Genomic DNA, 27,616 nt, shown 5'->3' with positions numbered 1-27,616 from the left:
CCACTTCATAAGCAGTGGCTTTAGTCCAGTGATTACACTGAGCCGGAGGATATTTACTCTAAAACACATGCTCTGGTGCTGTGTATTATTCTGAAAACCGCTAGACCATTGCAGGCACCTTGTAGCAAAAAAAAAAAAAGAGAAAAAAACACAAAGTAGTTGCTTGTGATCAATTGGTTTTAACTGTGCTTGCCCCAATTTAGTGTCTCATTATGAAGTGTGAAATACAAACAAAGTCGAAGTTCAAGCAATTTGGAAATGTTTATGTCAATTAGGGATGTTGAACAATGGCTTTTTGTATAAAGATTATTATTTGCATTATCATTTTAGGAGTATCTATGGCTACAGAATCTCTTAAGATACGAGTAGTGGCATGAGTAGGGCGGCACATAGCGCAGCGGTTACAGCTCATGCTTCACAGCTGGAAGGTCCTGGGTTCGATTCCCACCTGAACAGGGGCCTTTTTGCATGTTCTCCCTGTGTCTGCGTAAGTTTCCTCCGTGTACTCCGGTTTCCCCTACCACTAAAAACATGTACAATAGGTCAGGATGAATGAGAGTGTGTTTGAAAGTGCAGGTGGGAGACGACGGATGGAAATTGCCCAAGGCTGGTGTGGCTTGTTTACATGCATGAGACCCATGTATGTTCATTGACATGCACTGTCCCGACCAAATAAACCAATAAAAAAATGTTATGTATTGCTGAGTAGGTTCACACACCAGTACCATTACTACAACAAGTGCCACTAAATCTCCCAAAGTATTTGAAATATCATTACTTAAGTTAATGAATGAATGCATCCTTCACCACGACAACAGGGCCCTTTACAAAAAGAAGACATGACTTTTCAGCAGCTCTTTTTTATTTTCAGCACTTGGGCCTGGAAGGATCTCCTCCAGGTGCGAAAAAATGTGCACCCAATAGTTCAGCTGTCTATCATTCATCTAAATGTGTTTGTTTGAAAATGAATACTTTTCATAATGTCACTTTACAACTTACTAAAACCCTATTCTTGATACCAGATGTACCACTTTCCAAGCAGGAGGTTAATAATTTAAAAGCTCTGTCTACGCTCTGTTGTTTCTTCTCAGTCTCTTAAATCACTTGCACAAACATTTCACCATAATGTGCTGTTTGAGTATTTGTTTACTTTTGACAACAAATATGGTGTGGGGATTAGAGACTGGAAACGCAATGAATAACAATAAGGAAGTCTGCGATCTTCGTGCATAGAGAGAGTTTATGGGCCTTTTTAGCTGCAGCCCCAAGTCCCGTCAAAAGAGATTTACACTGTTTGACCCTGTTGTTTGCATGTAAACAATTCAATATGAGAAACAGTATATAGCTTAACCATTATTGATTTGTGTACATATTCTTCTTTCCATATTGCTTACAGGTCATATAGGCAACTATTTCTACTTTTAGTTATACAAACCATTACAGCAGGCCAGGCAACAGCAAAATGAACTTTGAGCTTTTATGTTATAGCATCCGTGATCTAAAACATACGTGGAGTAGTACTTCACTTCACATTTTGCTCTTTCTGGCTCTTGATTTTTGTTTTGTTGTTATGATTATACATATTTACTGGAGTAATATAGCTCTGTAATAACCTCTGAATGCACTGAATTCACTGCCTTTTTCTGGGTCACCAATGTAACGAATGGGTTATATAAAGACATTATTCTGCCTTGAATAGGGCTGCACTATCGACATTGTCCATTGTGTATACCACTGAGTATTTTGACCAATTTCTATACAGTCACAAAAACATATAAAGGTTATTATTGAGTGTTTGGGGCAGCTTCTGGTTTCCACTTTAGCCTAGAGTTAAGTTGTTTAGGTACAATGTAAGTACACATCAATACAGCATAAAGTACAGAAGACTTTGAGTGACTACATCAAACCATGATCTATTGGTGCAAAAAGCTTTGCAAATATTCAGTGTGTAAATTCACACTGCCTGGCCGCCTAGATTCACCTGGATATGGTTACAGTATTAGCAACCTTATGTGGTCAAATACTGAGGTCAGCTGACTACCTGGAAATACTGAATGACCGAGTTATTCCATCAATGCATTTTATCTTCTTTGATGCCACGGACATATTCCAAGATGACAATGCCGATTTACAATTTAAGGATTTTCGGATGGTAGGATTGTTGGAGTTTATCAAACAGGAAAACCATGCAGGAGTATACAAGTGCCGTGTTTGGGATGCAACATGAACCTGTTATTTATCGGTTTAGGGTTAAGGCTAGAGTTAGCAATCATGCATATCCAAAACTCAAAACTCACTTGCATTCTACATGCCAGTGTGAAAGCCAAGACCTTCTATTTTCTAAAACTATGTTAAGATCTGATTGAGTGAAACACAACTAACATCACATTTGCAGTGCCTAGCAATAATCATAACCCTAGCCCTCTGAGCCTAACCCTAATCATAACCCCAGCCCCTAACCTAGGGTTGGGCAATTAATCAAGATTTTATTGAAATCGTCATGGGACTTCATAATTGACAGGTCAATGGAAGACTTTTGTGCATTAAATGAGACTTGATGAAAGCATTTGGTTTGGTTTGAGCTGAGGTTGGAATAAACGATGTCTAATTTTATGAATCAGCAAGATGTATTCAATCTATTGTGAAAAAATCAAATCAAATAAAAAATCGAGATCAATCAATATAGGGAAAATAGGTTTATTTTTTTCCAAAATTGTCCTACCCTAACCCTAACTCCGTGATCGGGGGGAGGCGGAAAGTAACAGGTTAAATAAATAATAAAACTTCCATGACAGGCAAAATTAATGTTCTCAAACAGAGCTATGCTTCCCTTGCTCTGATATGCCTGGATGCATTAACTATTTACCTGAACCGAAAATCCAGGAAGTAAACAACAACAACAACAACAACAACAACAACAACAACAACAGTGAGTGCTCCAGTTTGAAAGAGGCTGTTTGATGATGAGAGAATGCAGAGGATAGGTCATGCTTTAAGTATATTACCGTTAGCTCATGCTAGCTCAGCTGCCATTGTAAACAGAAGCAGAATTGGCTGAATTTGCTGTCAAAGGATTAGGCTTGGAGTGACCGCTGGAAGTCTTTCAAAAAGGCATCTTGTTGTGATTTACTGTCTGCTAGTGGGCAATAGGGCACTGGGCAGGCACTATTTAAAATCAGTTACTGGCATGACATTCAAAAACTGATTTCTTCATAAACTGCAGAGCTGACTTTATTAAACAGGATATGGATCGCTGTAACAAACTCAGGAAAGCAGTAAAAACAATGAGGAGCCACAAAAGTACTGTTTGATTGTATGTTTTTCCCGCACTTTGTTTCAAACCCGTTGGAGTACATTGAACATATTTCACTGCATTTCTCCACGTTACTAAACACGGGCGTATAATAGCCTTAATGAGATCACGCGGCGAGTATCGCTTGCGGACTACCCACAATAAACACAATGTTTTATTCATCTGAAAGTGGCCCCAGAACAATTAGATTAGATATTTGCATATAGTTGGTCACAAACCTGTCTCCACTGACTAATTATGTGGCTGATTTGCAAATAATGCAAATTGCTCTTTTTGTATTTTTCATTTTCGAGCATCACTTTCTGCCCACTTTACACTGTTATTGTTATTGATTATTTATTTTAACTGTGAGCACGGAGAGCGGGGGCAGAACCTGGAGCTAATCCCCCGCAGCAGTGGCCCGTCTGCTTGGAATTCAAAACATTGTGCTGCTTTTTGATTATGGCCAAACAGTTTACGTCACATTTTTTTATTATATTGTTTTATCTTAGATAGTTTCTCCCTGCATTAAATGATAATTTGGCAAAGTAAGCATGGCCATCAGTAGCATAAGTATTTGGGGTGACAGTATTTGGTCAAAAAGTATTGCATCAAAGCATACATAAAGCACATGGAGTTTCTGCAGTGTGTTGCTAATTGCAGATGAAAATTCCTGCTTTTCATTTCATAAGTAGTAAGTTAAGTTCTTTCTTTATAACATCTTGAGTACGTTTTCAACCTTTACCTTGTAACCGTGAAGCGACAGCGTTCAGCCGTTGCTCATTAGCAGCTTCTAAGTTTCAGATACAGTGGCAAGTGGAAGAAAACGGACTCTAGAAATTATGGCTTGTGTTGAACAGCGTTATTTACCCGTAAACACATGATCACACTTCAAAGTCTGAATAATAGAATCCTGTTTGAACAATTTCTTATTTTGCATAAATTCATTTCAGTTCATTCCGATTGTTGCATAGAGCGTGCAACTTGAAGCCTGACTATTCTAAGGTTAAAGTTACAGTTTTGAGAAGTTACTGAACATAATGAGACCGTTTTGTCTGAGTAACTTGGCTGCTTAAGGTAAACAATCCTTTTCAATGTATGCCAAGGAACAATATCAAAACCATGGGCACAGTGGCCGAGTAGCTGGTCCTCTTGAGTTTTAAGCGAGATGGTCCTGAGTAGAGCTGAACGATAAATCGCATTTGCAATTTCATCACGATATTACACAACGCAATTTCGAAGTCGCAGAGGCACACGATTTTGGCCCATGCAGCCGAGGGCCACGGCCCATAGAAGTGAATGGAGCGGGGAGATACAGGGAGACACGGCGAGATGTGGCGGCGACGTCTGCTCCGCTGCATGCTTTTGTTTACCTGTCAGTCTTGTTAAGGTGCGCGGTAGATCGCGGATGTACAGTGAAGTTATCAGCCACAAAGGACTATTGCCTTCTTCTCCGTTAGCATTGTGTTAGCCACAGCGCTAATCACTCCATTCCCTCGCTGTTGTGCTCTGATGCACTGATCACAGAAACTCCCTCACCTCTGGATTCACACGTCTTTTCCTCCACAGAGATGAGGGTGAGCCGTCTGCTGCTTCGAAAGAGTAAAGAGCCGTTTGTGGCTCACGTTTGGAAGCTTATAGCAAGAAATTATTAATAATGTTTACAGAAAATAATCCAGTATAAGCCATTGCCAGTATAAATATAGTCAATGGTATTTGCTTATTGTAAATTATGTAAATGGACATTTATATTTCATATAATTATAAAGGACTAGTAAGTACTTGAATAAGTCAGTTGTAAATTTTTAATGGTTTTTTCTTTTAGTGGCGGTCCTCACATGTCGCGGCAGCTCAGGGCTAAACGTCCATCTTATCCAGTTTATATCGTTGTACAATTGAAGTAGGTACATATGCAAATAAAGCGCTTTATGGTCTGATAAAAGAACTGTTATTGCTGCTAGAAAACTGGTATTGCCACTAGTGTAACTTATATTAAAAACGAAAAATAAGTATAAAGAAATGGAAAAATCTTGCACATCAAACTTCCGTGGTATTAATGTAATAATCTATTGTGCAGGACAGTGGTTTAAGAGACCCATACTGTAATTGCAGTGTGAATTTGGCTTTGGTCCAGTGGTGCATGTGTTCCTTTGGCAGCAGACTGTGTGCTGATGAAACAGAGTGGAGGTGTGAAGGCATCGAGAGTGGAGCTCATAATGATACGAGCCCCTCAGAGCAACACTAAACGCTGCACATGCACTTTTCCACCACGGGACATGCCACTTAATACATGTGTACCCTCCCATCTCATCGGGGATGGCTATCAGTTATTGCACATTGTCCTGGAGGAGGTCTTGCTCATAGGGAGTGGGCTGGATTTATAGATATTGCCCAAAACAACAGCAGCATTTGAGAGATTTATTGTAGATGTAGACGTAGTCTGTGTTTTCTAGCCACGAAAGACACAATTTTAAAGCTGCAGGTGTCGTCTGTAGAGAACATGAGTTTTTACCAGTCATTACATTGTTCCTGGAGAGGTGTTTCACTTTGCACATTTTTCAGTAATCCTGGATTCGTTGGTAATTTCTGCTTCTCCACTTCTATCTGTATTTCCTGTATTTCCTGGATCTTATTGTATCAAAGACGAACCACAAAACTGTCCTCCATGCTCATTTTCAAAGCTTATAATCCATCACTGGACCCGTTCAGTGTGAAAGCTTGTTTTTTTTAAAATGTTGTGTAATATTGTGTGATAGAGCTCTGTGGTTCTCAAGTAGTCTGGCCACCATTATTCTAGGATGACAAGCCAAATAAAATGTAATTAGTTTGTACATCTTATAAAATATAGTATTTTCCTCAAATGTTTTTTTATTGAACAAGCAGGAGATATGCCTTTAAGACTGAAATGATCAAGACAACCCAATAACATTATTTTGAACAGACTCCTGTAGTGTTTCCATGCCGTGTTCAGATGGGAAATATTGATTTTTTTCCCCCCTGGAATTGCCTCGTGACCCACTGAAAATGGTTTCTTGACCCACTTTCAGGTCAGTTAGAGATTCTGCCTAGCACCGCCTCTTTATTTTATATAACCTTTAGTTAACCAGGTAAAAACTCGTTGAGACATTGTACCAAAACTTTAATAAACTTCAGGTTTCCAAAATACGATTTTCTAAGCCTCAGTTAAGCATATGTCCAGTTAAGGTTAAGGTTTATTGTCCCCGCAGGCACAAGGTTAGGTTTAGGATGAGAATAATAAGCCCACATCCAATTACTTGCAAATACATGGTTTTCCATAGTAACATTGCAGCCTGTGTCTGTGTTTTTGCAAGTACTGGCATATACAGTACAGTATATCTGTCTCTATGGATTATTGTACTTCCATTTCTGTCAAAGCCGTATTTTTCATGAATATCTTGTTATCTATTATAGGAACAAAACCCCCTTACAAACTATAGGCTCACACGCATCAATTGATATTTTTTTTCTATCGCTTCAGCTCACCATCAGCTAAGAATAGCGGCTTGTATATCAGAAGTAATTCCACAAATAGGACATGACATTCTAAGTGCCAGAATGTGACTGCCAGCACACCGCTACTCCTGTTTTATTGTGCTTTATTTTTATGCAGTAGTAGTAGTACAGGAGTAGTAACTTCACAGGAAGAGGAAGAGGCAATAACCGTAAGGGGCCATAAAGTTAATGATATGACATATGGGTATAGACGGGTGGGAGGGGCAGGGGAGCAATGCATTATGGGAGGATCTTCAGTCATATGGAGATGAGAGAGTGACTACCAGTGGGGTTTTTATGACGGCAATATATCCAAATAATTATTATACTTTTAGCTGCTGTGTTGGAAATATATTTTGCTATTAATATTTCCAAGAAAGGATGACCTCAGACTTTGCTGGTTGGTTACATGAAGATGCTCTTCCTTATACAGGCGACTTGTTTGACAAAGATTCCGGTGAAATGAATTAGTCATAAAACCAGAAACTGCACTGTTGACTCCTTGATCAAGACACCTCTACTACCTTCATTAAGTTTGAATGTGGTGGTTAAGTGATTGATGGTGATCGAAGAGGCTCTTGGCTGTTCTCTGTTAAGACCCATTGCAATTGTGAAGGCTGCACAGAACATGGGAAACTGTTAACACATTGAATGCCAAAAACTGACAAACTTGTTTTTCGCTCCCATGCGTTGAATGTCAACGCATACAAATCTACACCTTATGTGTGATTTTGGGAGCTCTGTGATGAACAGAACTGAAATAAATGACGCTAAAAAAAGTCACGATCTGGACATTTTATATGTAATATTGCGGTTTCAAGGGGGCGTGGTGTTGCGCAGCGATGCTGTGGAGCCGACACTTCTCTCTCGCTTTCTGGAGCGCCTTTGAAAAAGCAGAGCGGCTTCCCATGTAAAGATCGAAACAGATGAGATTTTAACCATTCCCTGAGTTTTTAAATGGTTACAATCGGTCCAAGGACGACTGAGAAACATCCAGGCTGGTGTTTCAAAACATGCCAACAATGTTGTCCTTGAAAATTTACTTGAAACGATATTTTGGCATTCTCCTCTTCCCATAACGTTAGCGCCTGTCCAGAGAGGAGAGAGGAGGAGAGAGGGGTTAATCAGAAAGGAAAGCCTTAGATTTCTCAGGAACCGAGGCAGAGAGAGGAAGGTGAGAGTCTCACCTTTCAAATCAGTCCATAGCTATAACATAGAATATGTTGTGGTGCTACAAATATCATGAAAAATGGTCTGGATTGTTGGCATTGTGCAGCTAAATCTCAAAAACAGCGTGGCACTCAATGTTAAAGGGGGCCTATTATGCAAAATCGACTTTTTCAAGCTTTACATCATGTTATTAAGTCATTCCCTCATTAAAACCATGCCTGAAGTGTTGCCTTGGCACATTCACGTATTTTCGAGTAATCTGTAGAAACTCTGATGGCGGCCATTTTAGGGATAAAACGCCTGATTCCTTCAGGAAACGCCCTCAACCTCCAGGATACGCCTCCGACCTTTCGTCACCAGCCGAGTAACCAACCACTGCTCCTCAGCAGAACCCCCTCCCCGCAGTGTCTAGCCCTAAGATGTAAACAGAGTCATCATGGAGGATTAGCTTCATGTGTTGTGAACCGGAGCCACAGCAGACTTTTACAAAGACACACATCAGTGTTTCTGTTACCGAAACACCCAGGATTAAAACCGGTGACAAGAACACTTATTTCAGTGTCTGGTTCTGCGCTGGGCCTTGATGATGCACAGAGCCTCCGGAGAAAGCTAATGCTAAGCTAAACCTCGAGTCATCACGTGAAAACGAGAAATATGCACAAATAAAGTCAATAAAACCACCACACACATAAAGAACCGTTTAACAATGATCACACACGGAGCCAGGCTTGTTGATTTGGAAGTTTATTGCTCACATTTCATCTACAATGGGTCATAGCCGAGTGGTTTTCTCCCGGAGCTAACAAGCTAGCCGCGACAAGCTAACGGGAAAATTCACTGAATACAAGCATATTATGCATTGAAAACGTCACTAAAACAGGCAACTGCTTGAAGCAGCCTTTATGATGATCACACACGGAGCCTGGCTTGTTGATTGTGTAGTTTATTGCTCACATTTCATCTACAGTGAGTCGTAGCCGAGTGGTTTTCTCCCGGAGCTAAGGCACTATTAGCCACGACAAGCTAACAACCTTCACCTTCACAACATTCATTGAAAACAGGCAGCATATTATGCACAAATAACGTCAATAAAGCCGGCAACTACTCGAAGCAGCCTTTACGATGATCACACAATGAGCCTGGCTTTACACATTTGTGGTTTATTACAGACTTTTCATCAACAATGAGCTGTAGTCGATTATAACAAGCTAACGGGTAACCTCGAAAAACCATTGTCCACTTGCACAGATAATGTCCGTCTTTGAATCGTATGGGCTCCTGCAGATCCTGGTGTCGTCCATGGGGGTATAGTTAGAGATCCATAGGGCATGGCAGATGCAAAGAGATAGCCTCCAAACAGCAGTTATTTTTCAGGCAAGAGCCCCTTCCAAGCGTCCGGTGTGGAAGGTTTGTTTCCAAATAATATCCTGTGTGGCCATTGTTCACAAAGTGATAAACAGTAGGTCCTTTCCAACAATAAAAATTAAAATGCACCGATCGTAGTTTCAATACTTGAGACAACGAGCGGAGTGTTGTTGTGATGCCACAGACAGCGTGTGGAGGGGGCGTGTCGGAAAGGGTCAGAGGTTCTTAAAGAGACAGGGGCCTATTTCAAGTCATTTGCTAACGCCATTTTGAAAGAGCAATTTTATACAAGGCAGTTATTCTAATTTACTGCATTGACAGACCAACAGAAGGTTTCGTCATCATTGTAGTGTCCTATAGACTGGTGCTATGTGGCTGAAAAAAGCATAATACCCCCTCTTTAAGTTATTCATCTAGTCTCTACATTGTGATATAAATTGATTGGGTTCTTCTGCATGTGCATCCCTCATCTTGTGCAGTACATATTTGGGATATTTTTATCATGTTAAATGTCCCTGTATTTTCTTTTGTTTTCCAGTAAAAGTTTAGTTGTAAAAACTCTGAGAGAACATACTGAACCTTTCTGTGAATGTCTTTTGTATACATTATGGTTATTACGATTGATATGAAATGGTCGCTCTCAACATGATTTCGTTTGAATCTCATCTATAGAGTGACCTATAGCGCAAAGCACATGAATCCTCATTGCAAGCTCCTTTCAACTGTCCAAACACATATGGCATTTGCGTGAAGTGGAAACACTCGCGGCATGTTCCTTTATGAACGGTTCTTAGAAAGCACTAAACCAAAGAGCATCATAATAACATTGATGGGTATGTGAAGTCGGCTGTGTGTTGCTTCATCTGTAGCAGACTCAGCAGGGAACCACTTTGATCAGCATCTTGACCATAAATTAAGAAAATGAAATGGTTTCCTGTTGATTTCTGAGGGGCTTTGGTTATTCCCCAAACAATGAGGATCAACAAGGCACCCCTGCTGAGTGCCCCTCCAGTTATATTCTATTAGGAATACATTATTACACTCCGACAGGTTCACAAGTAATGCTAATATCTCAGGGTGTTAAATACCTCTCATACGCATGCCAGTGTAAATTTGGAAGGGCTTTCTGAATTTTGTAAGCACAGTGCAGTTCATCGATTGGCACAAATCATACAAGGCCGCTAAGTTAACCACATTAGAATGACTATATATGAGCGGTAGACTTTTAAATAATAATAATAAAAATATAATGTTATCAAGCAAGGCATGAGCACTGACAAAGGGACATTTTCCCACAGACTAAACAATTCTTACCCTTCTTTTTCTAAAAATCACATCCGAGACCCCCAGAAGAGTCTCGTGATCGAACCGATGCCGGTGTTTCTAAGCCAGTGCGTGAGATCTGAGAGTTCTGCTATTGCAAATGCATCTTTTTGTTTAGGCTGCGCTTTTGGTTTTGCGTGACAACGACCGGCTTTAATGCCTTCTTCATCTTTATTCACAATTCAAATAGGCACATGCTGCATTTCTTTGTTTCTCAGCAAAGTTGCATATTGTGTTAAGTGCTCAGAAGTGCAAAGCCATGTGGGATTTTGTATTTGGTAAACATAGCAAATATATTGTGTGCTTGTTAGCATATATCTTTTGCAACTTGAGCACTTTTTTCTTTAACATCTGCTGCTTGATTCATAAAGTCGCTGTTGTGCACTTGTTTGCGCTGCTAATGAGGGGAGCAGGGGTCATTGCCGCCAACCAATCAGAAGCCAATCTCAGGCCAATACTTATTGACGACAACCAGTGAACCAGGGACTCTCCATCGGACAGTTGAATGAACTCTGAACTATGAATAGATCTATAGTGCTAAATTAGGGACTAGCTGAATGCATTAAAATACTCAACCATTTCTGAAATTACCACTATGTTGCTTAATATCTGTGTACTCAACATTACAACAATATTAAAAGTACCGTCCCATCTTTTCAATGGAACAATAGCCACCTAGAAGCCATTGTAAGCCCTTTTTCTATTGAATATCTTAACCACTGGAAATAAAATATTCAGAAAGCATGATGCAATTCGGGCGTTCTGCTCTCCAAAAATGTCATCCATTGATCATAAAATGACACCATTTGTTGCTGAGTGCACTTCCTGTTGCTAGCATACTGCATTCAGATCGAACGCGATGGAGACTTTTCTGTTCTGTTTTATTGCCTTAATGTTTGGTGCAGCCTGTGAGGCAACTCCTGTTGTGATATTGGGCTGTACAAAACCATTGATTGATTGAGACGTCAGGGGCGAGTGATTTTAAATGTCTTCTGAAGCGTAGGAAGGAGCTCTTGACTGAAAAATAACTGCTGTTTTGGGGCTAACTAGTCCGTCTTTGCTGCTACCATGTCCTATGGATCTTTAACTATAGCTATACCCATGGTCTACACAAGGATCTCCCTAGTATTTAAGCACATATCCAGCCCATACAACGATTATTTGTTGCAGTGGACAATGGTTATTCCAGGATAGCCCCGCTAGCCAACCTGCTAACTGCTCGCCCGGAGCTATCTAGCTGCTTATAGGCTAGCATGCATAGATCTGGTGAAAACAAGTATTATGCACTAATAACGTCAATAAAGCCGGTAACTATATAAAGCAGCCTTTGAGATGATCACACACTGAGCCGGGCTTGACGCATTTGTGGTTTATTGCGGATTTATATTAACAATGAGCTGTAGGCGATTGTAACAAGCTAACGGGGCTAACCTGGAATAACCATTGTCCCCTGGCACAAGTAATCGTCCTTTATTCGGACGTATGGGCTGGATATGAGACTGTACAACGGGGCAGTGTGTGGCTGAGTCTCCGCTGAAGGCAGGAGGGGAGGCGGAGGGTACAAGGCCAAATGTAGGGAGTCGGAACAGTCAAAGTCTGCACCATAAAATATCAGCTACAGAATTGTATTCCTCTTTTAGAAGAAGATGAAGCAAGGAGAGCGAACGAAAACGCTACGGCAGATATAACCGGAAGTTGCGATGTCGAATGTTATGTAAATGCAACGCAAAATTCAGTCGCTCCCCCGCACATCGGATGAAATTTTGGGAGAGAAGAACGCCTGCATTAACCACTACTAATCGAGAATATTTTGTATTCACCCTTATTTCACTGTATAATACCATTCGTCTGTGGTTTGCCGTCCTAAATAATGTGGCACTTGTGACAGCTGTTCTTCACATTATAATTTCCAAACCATTCCATTAATATTATCCTTGTGTTTATTCATCAATTCATTTTCATCCAAAGTCACCGTCTCTCTCTGTGACATTGTTTGTTGAGAATTATTATTTTGTGTTTGATCTGATTATTTGAACATGTTTTAGGCGCCCAGTCATTTCAATCAGCGAGAGGAAAACATCACAGTGTGGGCAGAAAGGTGTGACGGTTTCAGCGGGGGAAAAAAAGGAACATTAGACAATAGAGCTTGTATTGAAGATGTTTTGTTCCATCATATTATTCCTTGTGTGATGAAATTGGAGTAGCAACGGGTGTTTTGTCAAAAAAAGCCCCTTACTGTTTGAGTAATGTCTAATAATTGTGAATAGAATGAATGTTCAATAAGAACTTATATTGATACTAAGGAAAGCACAGTGTTGAAACGCAAACGGCGTAGGTGGCAGTTTGTAGAATATATGAAATACTACTCCTCATACAGTTCATGCAATAGAGAAAACAATAGTGTCCGAGACAATAGATGAAAAGCCGGCAGGAGTCTGGATGCTGAAGACGTTTATTTACCATCAGTTCAGGACCCGGAGACATTAACTCAAGACCCTTCTGGCTCTGCTTCAACATGAATAGGGATAAGTGTCCTCTGATATGCGTCATACTGATAAGAAAGACAAACCATACAGTGCCTCAGTGCTGTAGTTATGGATAATATACAGACAGAGATGGTAACATAACAATAACATTACAAGGTCTATGAGGTCACCCAAAAAGACAAAGTAGGCGTAGAGTAGTTGATTGAGGTGATAAGGTGCCAAATCTGAACGTTGCTGATACATTGAAGAAATTGTGTCAGGGAGATGGTTCAAATATATGCCATAACCACAGAAGCAACACACTAAATCTAATATTGAGACATATTAGATATAGTCATAATGCTGTGAAACCACCACCTTGGGCTTTGTCCTGGTTGTTTTGTATTGCCATTAACAGAGTATTTTTAAAGCTTTTCCAAGATTAGACTTGTTTTTTGTTTTTTTTATAAGGAGGCTGTATTGTTTTAGCATCCATGTTGGAAGTGTGTCCCAGAAAGCCAGACTAAAAATATTTACAAGAATATGCTTTTAAGAGGGAAAAAAAGAAAGAAAGATCCACCCCAGTTTTTTAACGCTGGCTCACAGCAGACTGTTCTAGCGTTAAATGTAGATTTTTACACAAGATAGTGAGCTGTTATTCCTCTCACGTCATCCATACATCCCCTTTATACCATAATGTCAAAACCGTATGGGAAAAAATATGGCGTCTGCTCTCACATGCGTGAACTGATCACGCACACAGCCACGGTTTTAGCGCTACATCCATCTCTCTGTGAAGCTCTGCGTGTGAGTGAACATGAAAAAGCATATTCTGTAAAAAAAAAAAGAAAGCCAAATCCACATGCTTTCTGACCCAGGATGAGTTGGCTTAGCAGAGACGCTACTGTGTTGCATGATGTCTTATTAGCTTTGCTTGCAGTAAAGTTAATCAGGATTATTAGCACAATGCTGTTCAAATTTGCTCAATAAGATAGAAGTGAAACGTTTTCTTAAAGGGGCTAGATGCAAGTTAGCCACTTATACTCGCTACTGCCACCTCAGGTCATACGTGTAACTGCACCTTCTATATTAAGCTCATGCATGACGGCACTTCGGACCCAAATTAATTTAACACCTTTTTGAGTGACAGTGCAGGATTTTAGAGGCAGTTGTTCTTGGTGAACAGGTCTGAGCTCATTCTACTCATTAGGACATTGTTGGAACATGTAGGGGAAGGAAAATACATAATTCTGACATTTTTAAACTCCGTATAGTCCCTTTAATCAATCCAGTCCCGTCAACAATATTTGAAAATATGGAAAATCCCCAAGAGCCTACACAAACAAGGAGCAGCTTGAAAATCCTTAATTTGTGAACAGTGACAGTAGGCGTATTTGTGTTTTGGCGGTAAGTATTGTGTTGGAGATGTTTGCTCCACAGGTCTTTTGTCTGGCATCTCCATCTTTCACCAGTATTTTCCCCAACCCCTCAGAGGCTCCTCTCAACATGTCCACCTTAAAGTTTGCTCGTTTGTCATGATGTCAGAGCCACCTGAAGTACACCACATCACCATTATCTTTACTGGCAAAATCTCTCAGTGCCTGCCACCGTAACGAACGCATTTGCGAGCGAGCGCCATGGCGCGCAGCCGGCCGATCACGAGATAAATTACAAGACGCCGCAGCGAAGAGTGTGACTTTGAGATATCATCCATCCCTTTACAGTACCGTACAGTAGTTTGGGAATTGACAGGAATCCTAAGCACCTGAGCCATAGAGAGACCATCTGTGTCGCCCCCCTTTTCTTTTCTTTTTTTTACTGAATATTCATGGACAGCCCTCCCCTTATCGCATTAGATTAGGCCCACGCGGTGAGCAGGCAAAGGGAGACGATGACAACACTGTTATGCTGTCACGGACTCAAACATATGTGCGTTAAGGAGCGCATGTTGCCAGTCAGTGTGGTCCAGTTCGGGGAGTGAGGGATACATGCATGTCGGAGAAGAATAGGTATGGGGAATTTCAATGACATTATTTGGAGGGCATTAAACCTCTTAACCCCCTGCCTTAACCAAGCACATTTTCTCCAGTTTGGCTTAACCCTAATCTAAAAGCTTCTTGACTGGAGCCTACAGCCCACGGGCCAGTGTAGCACCTCATTTGAAAGCTAAGACCTGTGCTGCGCTAATGTCATATTCTTGAAGCGTTTTTGTTGTGTTTTTGTAATTTTCTTTGTCGTGTTTTTTTTTTTTTGTGGTCACTTTTTTGTTGTGTTATTATTGGTTTTCCGGCACTTGTTTGTTGCTCTTTTGTTTGGGTGTAGCGGTTTAGCTAGCTCATGGTTGGGTTCACAATGCAGGACCCACAGTTTGGTGCGTCACGGTGCAAGTACAATATTTTTTTTAAAAGTTAGCCAAATTAAAAGTTCACAATACAAATAAAGTAGAAAACAAAACTGTAGAGCGCTAAAGTAAAAAAAAAAAGAAAAAAGTGCAGGCCACGCGCTCGTTAAGTTTGAAGTTTCAGTTTTGCTTTCCAGACACGGCAGCTAAAACACTCACAGCATAGCATTTGATGTGAGGCTCGTGTTTGGGCTGTTCCTGAACAACATTACGCTTGAACTTTTTTGGAAACAAGCTTTTGGATTATGGATCTGGATATCTGGATCTTACGCGTTTGTCAGGCGTGCTCACTCCTGCAGACTCAAAGAAACCTTTGCAAAGCCACGCATTTCATGTGTTTTTGCAGGACGTAACAATGCAGGTGTGGAGTCTACAGCCTTCAGTTTAGCGTGAGTGATGATGACACACATGCACTCTGTGTTTAGGCGTGAACATACAGTACACACATGACTGGCACCACCTCGCTTCAATTTGAAGAAATATAGACTAAAACTTGCACCTGTACTTTCGTACGGTGCATATTGTCATATTTTTGCACTGCGGAGCACCTTGGCGCGTGCATTGTTGAATTTATTACTTTTTTGCCCCTCTTTTGCTGCTTTTTTGCAAGTAAGCTTTTTGATTTGGGTAAAGCCAAATTAGATCAAATGTGCACGGTTCAGGTGAGGGTTAAGAGGTCAACCAGGGCAACACACTGTGAACAAGTGAAACTCTGTGAAAAGAGTTTGTTTTAGCTTAAAGGGGCTAGATGCAAGTTAGCCATTTTATACTCACTACTGCCACCTCAGGTCATTCGTGTAACTGCACCTTCTATATTAGGCTCGAGTATGACGGCACTTCGGACCCGAATTGACACCTTTTTGAGTGACAGTTCAGGATTTTAGAGGCAGTTGTGATGAATATGTCTGGGCTCATTCTACACCATAGGACATTGTTGCAACATGTAGGGGGAGGATAATTTATTTTAACATTTTTAAACTCCGTATAGCCCCTTTAAGTTAGTAGACTATGTTTGGTAGATCCTTTACATAGTGCTACAGTTTTTAGACGCTGCAGAACTACAGAAATGTCCTTGTATATCGAAAATAGACGTTGCAATTTATACATAATGATAATTATGTTTCCTTAATTCGGAGCCATTCAGGCCTAATAGGAGAATCTACCTGTTTATTTGGTCAGGACAGTGAGTGTTAATGTTTGAATTCTTTATATTGGCCAATGGAAAGGACAAATAATTTGTTCATCCTCGCCCTTTCTTACCTTTCTTCAAATTGAAATTAATCTCCATTTCTTTTCTTGATAAGATTAAAATTATTATCAATTGTATGTAATGTAATACAAGCTTAATCTAGCCGATTACTCTGTACAGTCACATGCATTTTGTTTCCTTTACTTTTAACCCAGACGTTAAATTGATATTGCCACTTTTTATGTGGTTAAATGGTTTTTCAATGTCACATCATCTATAGTAAGCTTTCAGAGTATGAAAGGCAAAACCACATTTCACAAAGTCATCGGAAAATGAACAGAGGGCTGCTCTAAACACATTTTTGAGCCCAGAAGAAGATGAAGCCGCTGCATGATTCCTCATGTATGAAATATGAACTCACTCAGACAAGGTCACTTAGATTTGCCTTACCTAAATATGGCTTATAAACGCTGAGATTCGCTGGGCCTCGGAGCAATAGCCAAGAAATAATCATTAAGGAGGAAATTGTGCTCCCTCCTCATGGTAATAAAACATCCTTGGAGGGAAAAGGTAATGCGTGCTGTTTTTATGTCAATACCAGTGTTGCACAAATCCCGCCGGTAAATCCTCTGCGCTTGACGCTGCTTTTTTGTAGCCGCCACATTAATCGCGATGTCTTTTACACCGTAGGGAGGAATTACGACTGATAAGTAATTGTTTGGTCAAGATGGTCCGAGCCTTTTGAGATGTGGCGTGGAGAACTTCCAAGTATGTGATCACGGGGGTCGTAAATTCCCGCCGTAAGTGGCTACCGTGGCGGGCTGGTAATTGATATCTATGTAGTTAAGGTGGAGCTGGTTTTCACAGCGGCGGGTGCAGTGGGCCGAGAGGTTGCCAAGCGAAATCAAGGTCACCTACAACATGTGTGCGATGAGTCACAGGAATGAGGAATATTCAATTCAACTTTAGTACGGACTCGAGGTCCCAAGAGACATGCTTGTACTGGTGGGGATCAAACTTTTTCCTCTTAGGCTTTATGTCACACTGCTACTACTTCTGAAATGTTGTGTTGTTTATTTTTGTATTTGTTCTATTTCAGCAATATTTAGCATTTAAAACAACAAGATAAGATTCCTATGTGAATGTTATCCATTAAAGGGGCATTATGCAACTTTTTATACGAACAAAAGAGTTGATATTTGTGCGTATTCGACCTTGTAGCGACCCAGGGGCTGTGTGAGTGGTTACTATGGCAACTTTACTTCCCATCACAGTGGTCTCTAAGACGCTCCAGGATAAATTGTGTTGTAGGTTTTCTGGTGGGAGGGTGTCCATCAGCCGTGGAAACCTTCCAAACAATTGATCCTGGAGCGTCTTAGAGACCGCTGTGATGGAAAGCAAAGGTGCCATGCTGACCGCTCATACAGCCACTTGGTCACAACAAAGTCAAATACACACAAAAAGTTGCATTGTGCACCTTTAAGTAGCACCAGGTACCCCCTGCTAAGCGCTTGGGATGGCTCAGGCCTATGCGATGCCTGTGAATAATAACGTATGCTGTTATTAGTAGAAAATTTTTGCAATTAAGATTAATAAGAACAAACATTACAAGAACAACTGTGATGACAAGACAAGGTCAAAGCATCTCCAAACTCGCAGCTGTTGTTTCCCAACTTCTTTCGCAGACGTGTACTGTTTTGATTATCAAAATGTGACCTTTTCTCACTATTGTGATACAAATGTATATATTATCTTTTTGAGTTTGTGCGTGTGTGCCCGTGGGGGTGTGAAGAGGGAGGGGAGAATGTACAAAGCAAATGTACTGCTCACTGGAGTCTTGAACCAAATTTCTCCCAAGGAAGACAAATAAAGTAAAATAAAGTAAAGTAGTAATATATTTATAGTGTGATGTGGTGTGTTGTTTCTTTCCATGCATAAAAGGATATTAAAAATGATGTATTGGACAGGTTTGTACTGTTCTAAATAGGCATGTGTACACAAAGCATTGTTCCTTTTACTTTATACAGTTCAAAGCATCATCAGAAGAATACTTTTTCTTGACTGAGGCCTTAACACAGATATAAATCATAAAGTTTGGGTACAAAATATCCTTGTACCCAAACTTTACGATTTATATATGGCCTCAGTCAAGAAAAAGTATTCTTCTTTTTTTTATTTTTTTATAATCAAGCATAGGAATTTGACATGAGTGAAATCTTGATGGCGACACCGGGTCAGAGCATCTTCAAATAGCATATACGGAGCGGTGTTGTGTATGATATCTCCAGCAAGGACAGCGGGTTTATCCGGTGGCCGGCGCAGTGGTCAGCCATGTTTTATCTGCTCCCGACCGCCACGCGCAGAAGGGTCACCTATGTGCCTCATGAATCCTTAAACAGCTGCTCTGGGCTGAATGCGACGGGTGCGGAGAGAGAAAGAGAGGCAGGAGACTGGGGCAGTTTGTTATAAGGCGTCAGGAGAGTGTGTGCAAAGCTGTGTGCTGAACATCTGTTACTGTATGTGTAAGAAGAAGCAGAAGAAGGGTGGGGAAAAACAATGGTGTGAAGTATAAATACATTTGCATATGCATAGGTTCTGCTTCCTCCTGTGAAAAAGGTCTTGAAGTATCAGCACTTTGAGGAAACGCCTTTAAAAACGGGGAATCGGCAACTGCGAGCAGGAAACTAATAATTACTGAGGTGTTTAGATGGAAAAAAGCCAAAGCGCGTTTTGTATTGTAAGTTGCTAGAGGCAAACATATAATTTTTCATAATCTTTACTATTATAACATCGCCTGAAAGAAATACTGTACTGCCCTGTAGAAACACACACGTGACTGAAAACGTATCGGACAAATGCAAATCGATTGTTATTAATTTGTTTAGTTCACTGAATGCTGATGAAAGAAAGAAAATTACAAATAAATGTTAATTACTTTAGACATATGGCACTCCATATTTCGCCTGCATGGAGAAGTGACACCCAATATGCTCAAACAAACATGTTAATTGGAGTTTCGCCATGAATTATTTATGATTTTACAGTTCCTGATGTGCTCTTTTCCCTCTGTTTTAGGTGCACAGGAGGTGGTGATACGATGTCCCCTCAACCACATACAGTGCACGGGAACCAAAAAGTGCATTCATTTCAACAAACTTTGCAACGGCGCGAAAGACTGTGAAGATGGCTACGACGAAGGCGTGCACTGTCGAGGTAAGGCACAAATAATTTTTATCTCTCTGCCGCCAGATCTAATCACCGCAGCGCATCCAGAACACATGAATTAATGAGTAACTCTGAGTGATATGTTAATCACTGCACTCTAACACTGTTTGAATTATTGAAATGTGGAAATTATTTTCGGTGCTGTAGATTGGGATGAAATTTGTTAATTAGCTAACTAGGAAAACTGTTTACAAAGTAGTTTTTCATAAGATTTCTATAATAATGCAGTATTATTATCCTTTACACATTACATTTTTAATGCATCGCCATATTCAGATTTGACCATTCTTTCGACTCAACAGTATTCTCTGTTTAATTGCAATTAAACCGTGAGTTGATTTACAAGTTCATCCTGTTTTTGGCATAGATTTGGCAATTCATTCTTTTGGATGCATGGAGTTTAGAGCAGTACTAAGTAACTCATGCCACTAGAGGTCATAAGCGCCACTGCAGGTGTCGTAGCATGTTACGTTTTTTTAACTCATTAATTGTCCGTGAGAGTAAATACTACGCTGACAGAAAAGACAAAGGGAGAGAGGGATATTGCACATCTAATTACACAATGGAGATAATTTTTTTCGCTCAAACTTGGCTATAAATACTTTTTAAGAGGAAGAAGAAGAAGAAGATCTTTATTTATATAGCGCCTTTCACAGACATGGTCACAAAGCGCTTTACATGAGACAATTGTACATTCACTCCATACTCGGTGGTGGAAAGCTACGTTTGTAGCTTCAGTTTCCCCTGGGGGAGACTGTCAGAGGCACCAACGGACCCTCTGACCACCGCCATACATTCACTCACACACATCATTCATCCTGGCCTATTGTGCATGTTTTTAGTGGTAGGGGAAACCGGAGTGCCCGGAGGAAACCTACGCAGACACGGGGAGAACATGCAAACTCCACACAGAAAGGCCTTGTCCCTGGTGGGAATCGAACCCGGACCTTCTAGCTGTGAAGCGAGAGCACTAACCGCTGCGCTACCGTTTAAGTGGCGTTAGTCCACAGTTAGCTTTGCCCATTAGCCTGTGTGTGTTTATTGGGGCCTCCGACCCGGTACAGGAAAGCTGCAAGGGTGACACCGGGGGGAGATGAAAGACCCCCCAATCATTCCATTAACACTTGTATTACCCCCAGAGGGACTACGGAAAGGATTTATTAAGGTAAAGAAATTACTTAAGATATATTTCATTTTATTTCAATAAATAAATAAATAAATAACAATAATAATCTTCAAATTCAGTTGAGGAAAGTCAGCTTATTATTGGCATATGAAAGGGTTTAGCTCTTTGCTTTCAGTTCAGCTATACTGCCTGACCAAAAAACACATTACCACTAAAAAAAAGGTCACACTCTCTCAATATTTCATTGAACCGCCTTTAGCTTTTATTACAGGACACATTCGCTGTGGCATTGTGTATAAGCTTCTGCTACGACTAAAAAGATTCACGGTGGTATTAACTTTTCACCAAGATCTTGTATTGATGATGAGAGAGTGTGACCACAGCGCAAAGCCTTCTCCAGCACATCCCAAAGATTCTTAGTTGAGTTCAGATCTGGACTCTTCCACAACGTGAGCCCGATGCATCCTGGCATTGTCATCTTGGAATATACCGGTGCCGTCAGGGAAGAAGAAATCCACTGATTGAAAAAAATGATCATTCAGGACGTCCAGGTCATCAGGATCGCATAGTGATGCTGAACCTAGACCTGACCAACCCCAGATCCTAACAGTTTGTTAAATCGAGATGGCGACTTTGTTTTTTGGTCAGGCAGTGTAGAAACATGCTTGTGTCCATTTAGTTCAACAGTGTGAAGCTTGTGTTATTTTATTTGTAAGGATCAGTTTCCAAGGTGCCTCCGTCTCATCTTTCTGTCAGACGAGTCACTCTGTGGGACAGTGGGCGCGTGTGACGGGTTGGACATCGGCTTTTTGTTGTGCACAATCTTAGCAACTCGACCAAGCTGTTATGGACACCTGGCTGTAGTGATAAGGCGTGATTTCTAGCAGTTTTGCACAACAGTGGCTGCTGGCAGACGCACGGCTTGACCTAAGATGACCTCTAAGACAGTTAAGGCCCCGCTGAGCTGTGCTGTGCTGTGGATGGATTGTGAGAGCCAAAAAAGGAGAATACTTTCTGAATTATTACTGTAAGTCTGACTTTTCTGGGCAAGGCAATGGATTTTTGCTCTTACACGGTTAAATATAAATGCCAGAGAAAAGTATAAATTAAGTAAGTATTGATCCCAAGCAGGGAGACGCAGCGGTGTCTGTCCATTCAATAATAATAATGATGTAATTTGATTGCTGTGGCGTGCTGACTTCAAAGTTGCTTGTGAGATATCTACATTTTCAATAAAAGCGAGGAATAAACAGTGTTGATTCGGGTAATTGATTGAGCTTATCTTTATCGGGGACATTTGGTCTATAAACATGTCTTTATATCGCAAGTTTTTACATTGCGAAAATTACTATTGACTGAAGTTTGCAGACATGATAAGAGAAACTATTCGATACTAATAATGTGATATCATCTGGGATTCAGAGTCGCTTATTAAACTAGATTTGAATCAGTAAAAGTAGTGCACTTTGTGGGTATAATTGATTCACTGATCCTCCAAACTAACAGTTATGAATTCCAAATGGCTTGGAGATGCAAACCTTTACCATCAAAAAGGATTTTATTTTTTTCCTCTGATGGTTTGTGAAGGGCCGCATCCAGGTTGTGTTCATCATAGTGAGGCTAAATCATCGACTAGACTGGGTTGATTACTCAATCAACCCACGTGTGGTCAGAATGTGACATGTATGATGTCACATTCAGTTACATTCGGCTTCATACACCTATGAAGAAGCTTCTGTGAATAGAAGAGAAAACGTCCTCTACTCAATCAACCCAGTCGAGTCGACGATTTAGCCTCGCTACAACTCAGGACCCTCATTGTATAAAGTTATGCTACTTTAAGGAAGAACATTGTTTGTTTGTTTGTTTGTTTGTTTGTTTGCATTAAATTATTTTTAATATTTGAATGGATTTCACAAAGTACTTGCTGTTTACACTGCAATTTGTATTTTTATTTCATCTTGAAATCATCTGAGGACACCCACCCAAGGCCTCACGACCCTCCGAGGGGTCCCAAACCCTACTTTTGGAACCACTGGGTTAAAGAGTAGAATGGTTTTCATCGTAAGTCTTCTTCTGTACTCTGTAGCTTAAAGGAACTAGATGCAAGTTAGTGATTTTTATACTCACTACTGCCTCCTCAGGTCTTACGTGTAACTGCAGGTTCTATATTAAGCATGTGCATGACCGGACTTCTGACCCGAATTAACATCTATTTGAGTGAGGATTTTAGAGGCAATTGTGGTGAACAGGTCTGAGCTCATTCTACACAGTAGGACATGACTAGAACATGTAGGGGAAGGAAAATACTTAATTTTAACATTTATAAACTCCGTATAGTCTCTTTAAATGTTGGATGTTTTGCCTCTTTGTCTGCAGCGCTGGTCTACTATGAGACCACTGTGTCACGAAAACATACATCAACTCTGTGACGGGAGACTTCAGAAATTGTAGCTTCTTGTGATGCAAATACAGCGTCACCTATAATTGCAATGATTTAACTATAATTTGGCTAAATATAGTGCACTGCAGCCTGTACTGGCACCCGTCCCTGAATGATTTGACAAGGCAATGAAAGTTACATTGACAGGCCACTACTACTTCTGCCACTGACTCTCCAGCTCATTGTGCTTCTGGTACACAGCCTCCTGCACCCGTGGCAATGTGACCCGCACTTTTAAGTAGATAATGAGACATTATGGTAATCACTGTTATAGAATCCATTTGCTAACTGCACTTTCGGTTAGCAAAGGCAAAGCAGATTAGAGTCAGAACTGATACACTGCGGCGTGGAATTTTAATAAACAGTAATACGTCTTAATATGGGCTGGGAGTCAGTACAAATGGTTCGTTCCTCTCGCTACGGCTTCCCACGCCGCTGCGAAACTGTGGAGTTTCAGAAGAATTTAAGACGAGGTGGGTGTTTTGTAATTGTGTGTTTTGTAGGCAGTGGTATTGTGCTTTCTGAGGCAGCAAGACACTAGAGCACAAGTGCAAAATCTCAGAGAAAACAATAGATAAGTCACAGCAAGAGAAGGTGAGAAAGAGGAGATATGTAATTGTTCTTGTAGAGTTTCCCAACTACTGGGTTTGACTGATTGATTGAATGATGTATTGTTTTTGTTCTGTAAACTATTTCAGTAACAATAAGCCTGACTATTTTCCGTTTCTGAAAATTACACACAAGCCAAGGCACTGGTCATATGTTGAAGATAGAGTTATTTACCCACAGATGCATGTTTTTAAAGGGAAGTACGTTCGAACCCATGAGTTTATGGATGCAAGTGAAATACCACTTACTAAATGTTGTATCACAAGGTAATGAGTCATATATCCCCGCTGTTTATTTCCTGTGGTACCCCCGATACTCTGAAACTTGTATTGATGTGAACAAACAGGCATGGGGCCAGGTTAATCATTGTGCGTGTTGCGTAGTGCTTTGTAATGGATGACCAACGCAGTCGCTGGCAGAACGGGTAACCTGTTTGGCAATAAATTTCCTTTAAACACAATATTGATTTAACAACATAAACCTTGTCTCGACCATCGGAAAGGTGCTCAATGTAGGAATTGTCTGTAATATAAATTTGAAAGTTCAATCAAGACCACAATCGACATAAAGTAGTCAAACAAGGTGGGGGAGTTTATGAAGCGAAAACTAGGTCAAGGCATAAAACTCTTAACCGAGTGTCTCGTAACACAACGGGCTGGTCAGTAAACAATCAAGTCATGTGACCACTCGACACGGAGCATGGTGGTGTTATAGCATCATGTCATTAGAATTCTTAAGAATTCACACGGCCATGCTGCTGCAGTTGGCCAGGTCGAGGTTAAACATTATGTGCCCAAAGAATGATGTCAGGTTACAACATTTCTATTTTTACAATGCGAGGATTCATTGTGAAAGAGTTGTTGACCTCATAAAAACACACGTGAGACCTGATTCGAAACTTTGCTACCGACTTGGAGATGTTCCTTGCTTTGCTTTATGTAACCTCTTAATCCCCGCCTGAACCGAGCACATTTTCTCCTGTTTGGCTTTACCCTTTATCTTAAAGAGACTAGATGCAAGTTGGTCATTTTATGCTCACTACTGCCACCTCAGGTCTTATGCGCAACTGTAGCTTCTATATTAACCTCGTGCATGACGGCACTTCGGACCCGAAGAAACAACTTTTTTGAGTGACAGTGCAGGATTTTAGAGGCAGTTGTGGTGAATAGGTCGGTCAGTCTACACATTAGGACATGGCTTGAACGTGTAGGGTGAAAAATACTTAGTTTTAAGATTTTTAAACTCTGTGTAGTCCCTTTAAAGCTTGAAAAAAGTATCAAAACAGCAGCAAAATAAGACGAAAACAAGGATGAAAATGCTACAAAAGAGTGACAACAACGTGACAAAAAAAAGCAATGATAATGTGACAAAAATGTAACAGAACATTTTTAAAAAAAGAAACGTAGCAAAAGAGCTACAAAAATGTGACAAAATGTGATGAAAACGCACAAAAAAACGATGAGAAAAAATCTTAAAAAGGTGACGACAACGCGAGGAAGATGTGTTTTTTTTGTCTTAGCTTTCAAATGAGGCGTTACACTGGCCTAAAAGTTGGGGTTAAGAGGTTAAGTAAAGAGTTTTACGGAAGTTTAGTTGCTCTTGTGACGTTGCGACATGTGTCTTGGAATGTTCGGCAATGTGGCTTTTAACAGGTACAGAGAATAAACGTTAACCTTGAGCAGAAGAGTTTAATTCAAAACATAAGCTTATTCATAATGAGTAAAATAGATTGTGCAGCTGTGTATGCAGAAATGTTGTTCCTTGTGTATGTATAAACTAAATGAATATGTATAAACTTTGATTGAAAAGTGCAAAATACAGAAAATGAACTTTGATCCACTCTCGGTGACGCCTGTAGGCTCACACAGACATTGATTTCCATTGTTTTTTATGCACTATGTTGTAGTGAAGCATTAATAGAACGTAAAGCCGGCAGTAATGGAAAATTTCAGAAGTTTATTCCAACAGTACAGAAATTAGAATGAAAAGGGGTGTGCAGACTGATGACCGAAGCGAGAGGAAGGAAAAAAAAAATCAAATGCATGTGGGGCCGGTGCAGCACCTTTTCCACGGCCCACTGCGTTTGGGACAGGAGCTGGGAGCGGAGCCAGGTTTAGACCAGGATTAGCAGACAGAGAAACTCCTGAAGGCACCACCAACCTGCAACAACGGGAGCAGAGCGCGAGCAGCGGAGGTTCAGGGCAGCGGAGAGGAGGACTGGGGCAAAGTGCAGCAAAACAGAAAAAGACATGGTGGGCTTTCAGTTCAAGAAACCTTAAAGCAACCACACAGTGTTAAAAGGTTTGTTGCAAAACCATAAAGAAAAAGTTTAATCATGAGTCTCTTAACCGCGGTGAAGATGGCACCGACGAAAGCTGGGATCGACTTTTCTGCCACATATCCACTGCCCTTTACCTGTAAACCTCATTGTTTTTCCCCTCTGCTTTTACCGCAATAAAGAGATGTGAGAGAGTGTGTTGGCTGTGAACTTTCTGGGTCTTTCCTTAACATAATGTATGAAGTGCGAGGCCGCTCTGTGTTTATTTAAGTCTGACATTTGTCTTGGCAGATGCAGGGGAGAATACAAAGATCCCACTGCGCTGCCACCAGCCTTAGATTTAGTAAAAGCTAAATTTTGTGAAGGTGAAGTGGAGTTTGGTGTTTTTTTTTCTCCATCTGGGAACCGTCATATCCTTGGCCTCCCGGGACTTTTGCTGCCATGTATATTCATAAGCAGTAGGCAGGAGAAGTTTTAAGAAACCCAGCTGGTTGCATGAAAACTTGTCTTAGATGACCTCGATTCGTGTGCCTCCCGTGAGTCGGCCGAGTCCGTGTGGGCAAGTACTGTAAAATGCCTGTCCCTGAGTGAACTGAACCGGAGTCAGTCTTTCTCAAGGTGTCGCCATTATGAGGTATTTTCATTGAGTAGGAAGTGGATAATGTCAGAGTGCTTTAGAGTCTTTTTAGTGCTTAGATGGCCTTTCCTGTCCTTGCTCTCCCGCCTTCTTTCACCTGCGGTCGCTCACTTTTGGTTGAACTTTCATTGCTCTCTCAGCACACCTCGCTGCTCTCCGTCTCATCTGTTACTGTCAAAGACTTCAGACTAGTCCTGAAATGTTGTACTTACTTTTTTGCTTTGCAGGGTTGCACACAGAAACAGTAAGTCAACCTTTTGTTAGGGTCTGCATCATGCAAAAATTTGCTTTGTTTTGAGCTTCTAACAGTTCTATAATCCTATATTGTCATTCTACTGTCGTTGTGTCCTTGACAAGACACTTCACCCACCTTGACTCCAATGTCTGCGCACATTGGTGTATGAATGAGAGTGTGAATGGTTGGTTGTAAACCGCTTTGAGCGCCTAATGTAGGTGGAAAAGCGCTATATAAGTTGAGACCATTTACCATTTGATGATTTTGTTAGGGAACCATGGAAGAAAGTGGTCAGTCAGAAACTCCACATATTTTTCAGAGGTCATTTTCACACCTTCAGGGAGG

At 40.7% G+C, this 27,616-nt stretch overlaps 1 protein-coding gene across 12 annotated transcripts in view; it reads left to right on the top strand.

The window, feature by feature from the left end:
- Positions 1–27,616, top strand: part of lrp1bb (low density lipoprotein receptor-related protein 1Bb) — a 451,054-nt gene that overhangs the window by 139,122 nt on the left and 284,316 nt on the right. For all 12 annotated transcript variants that reach the window (XM_079563322.1, XM_079563321.1, XM_079563329.1 and 9 more), the window contains one exon: positions 19,794–19,931. In XM_079563322.1, coding sequence (XP_079419448.1) covers positions 19,794–19,931 — 138 coding nt within the window. The remainder of the gene's footprint in view (positions 1–19,793; positions 19,932–27,616) is intronic.

This window comes from Gobius niger, assembly GCF_951799975.1.
Source record: "Gobius niger genome assembly, chromosome: 9".
Taxonomy (NCBI): Eukaryota; Metazoa; Chordata; class Actinopteri; order Gobiiformes; family Gobiidae; genus Gobius; species Gobius niger.
The sequence above is the reverse complement of the archived record's forward strand: the minus strand, read 5'-3'. Positions and strand labels throughout refer to the sequence as shown.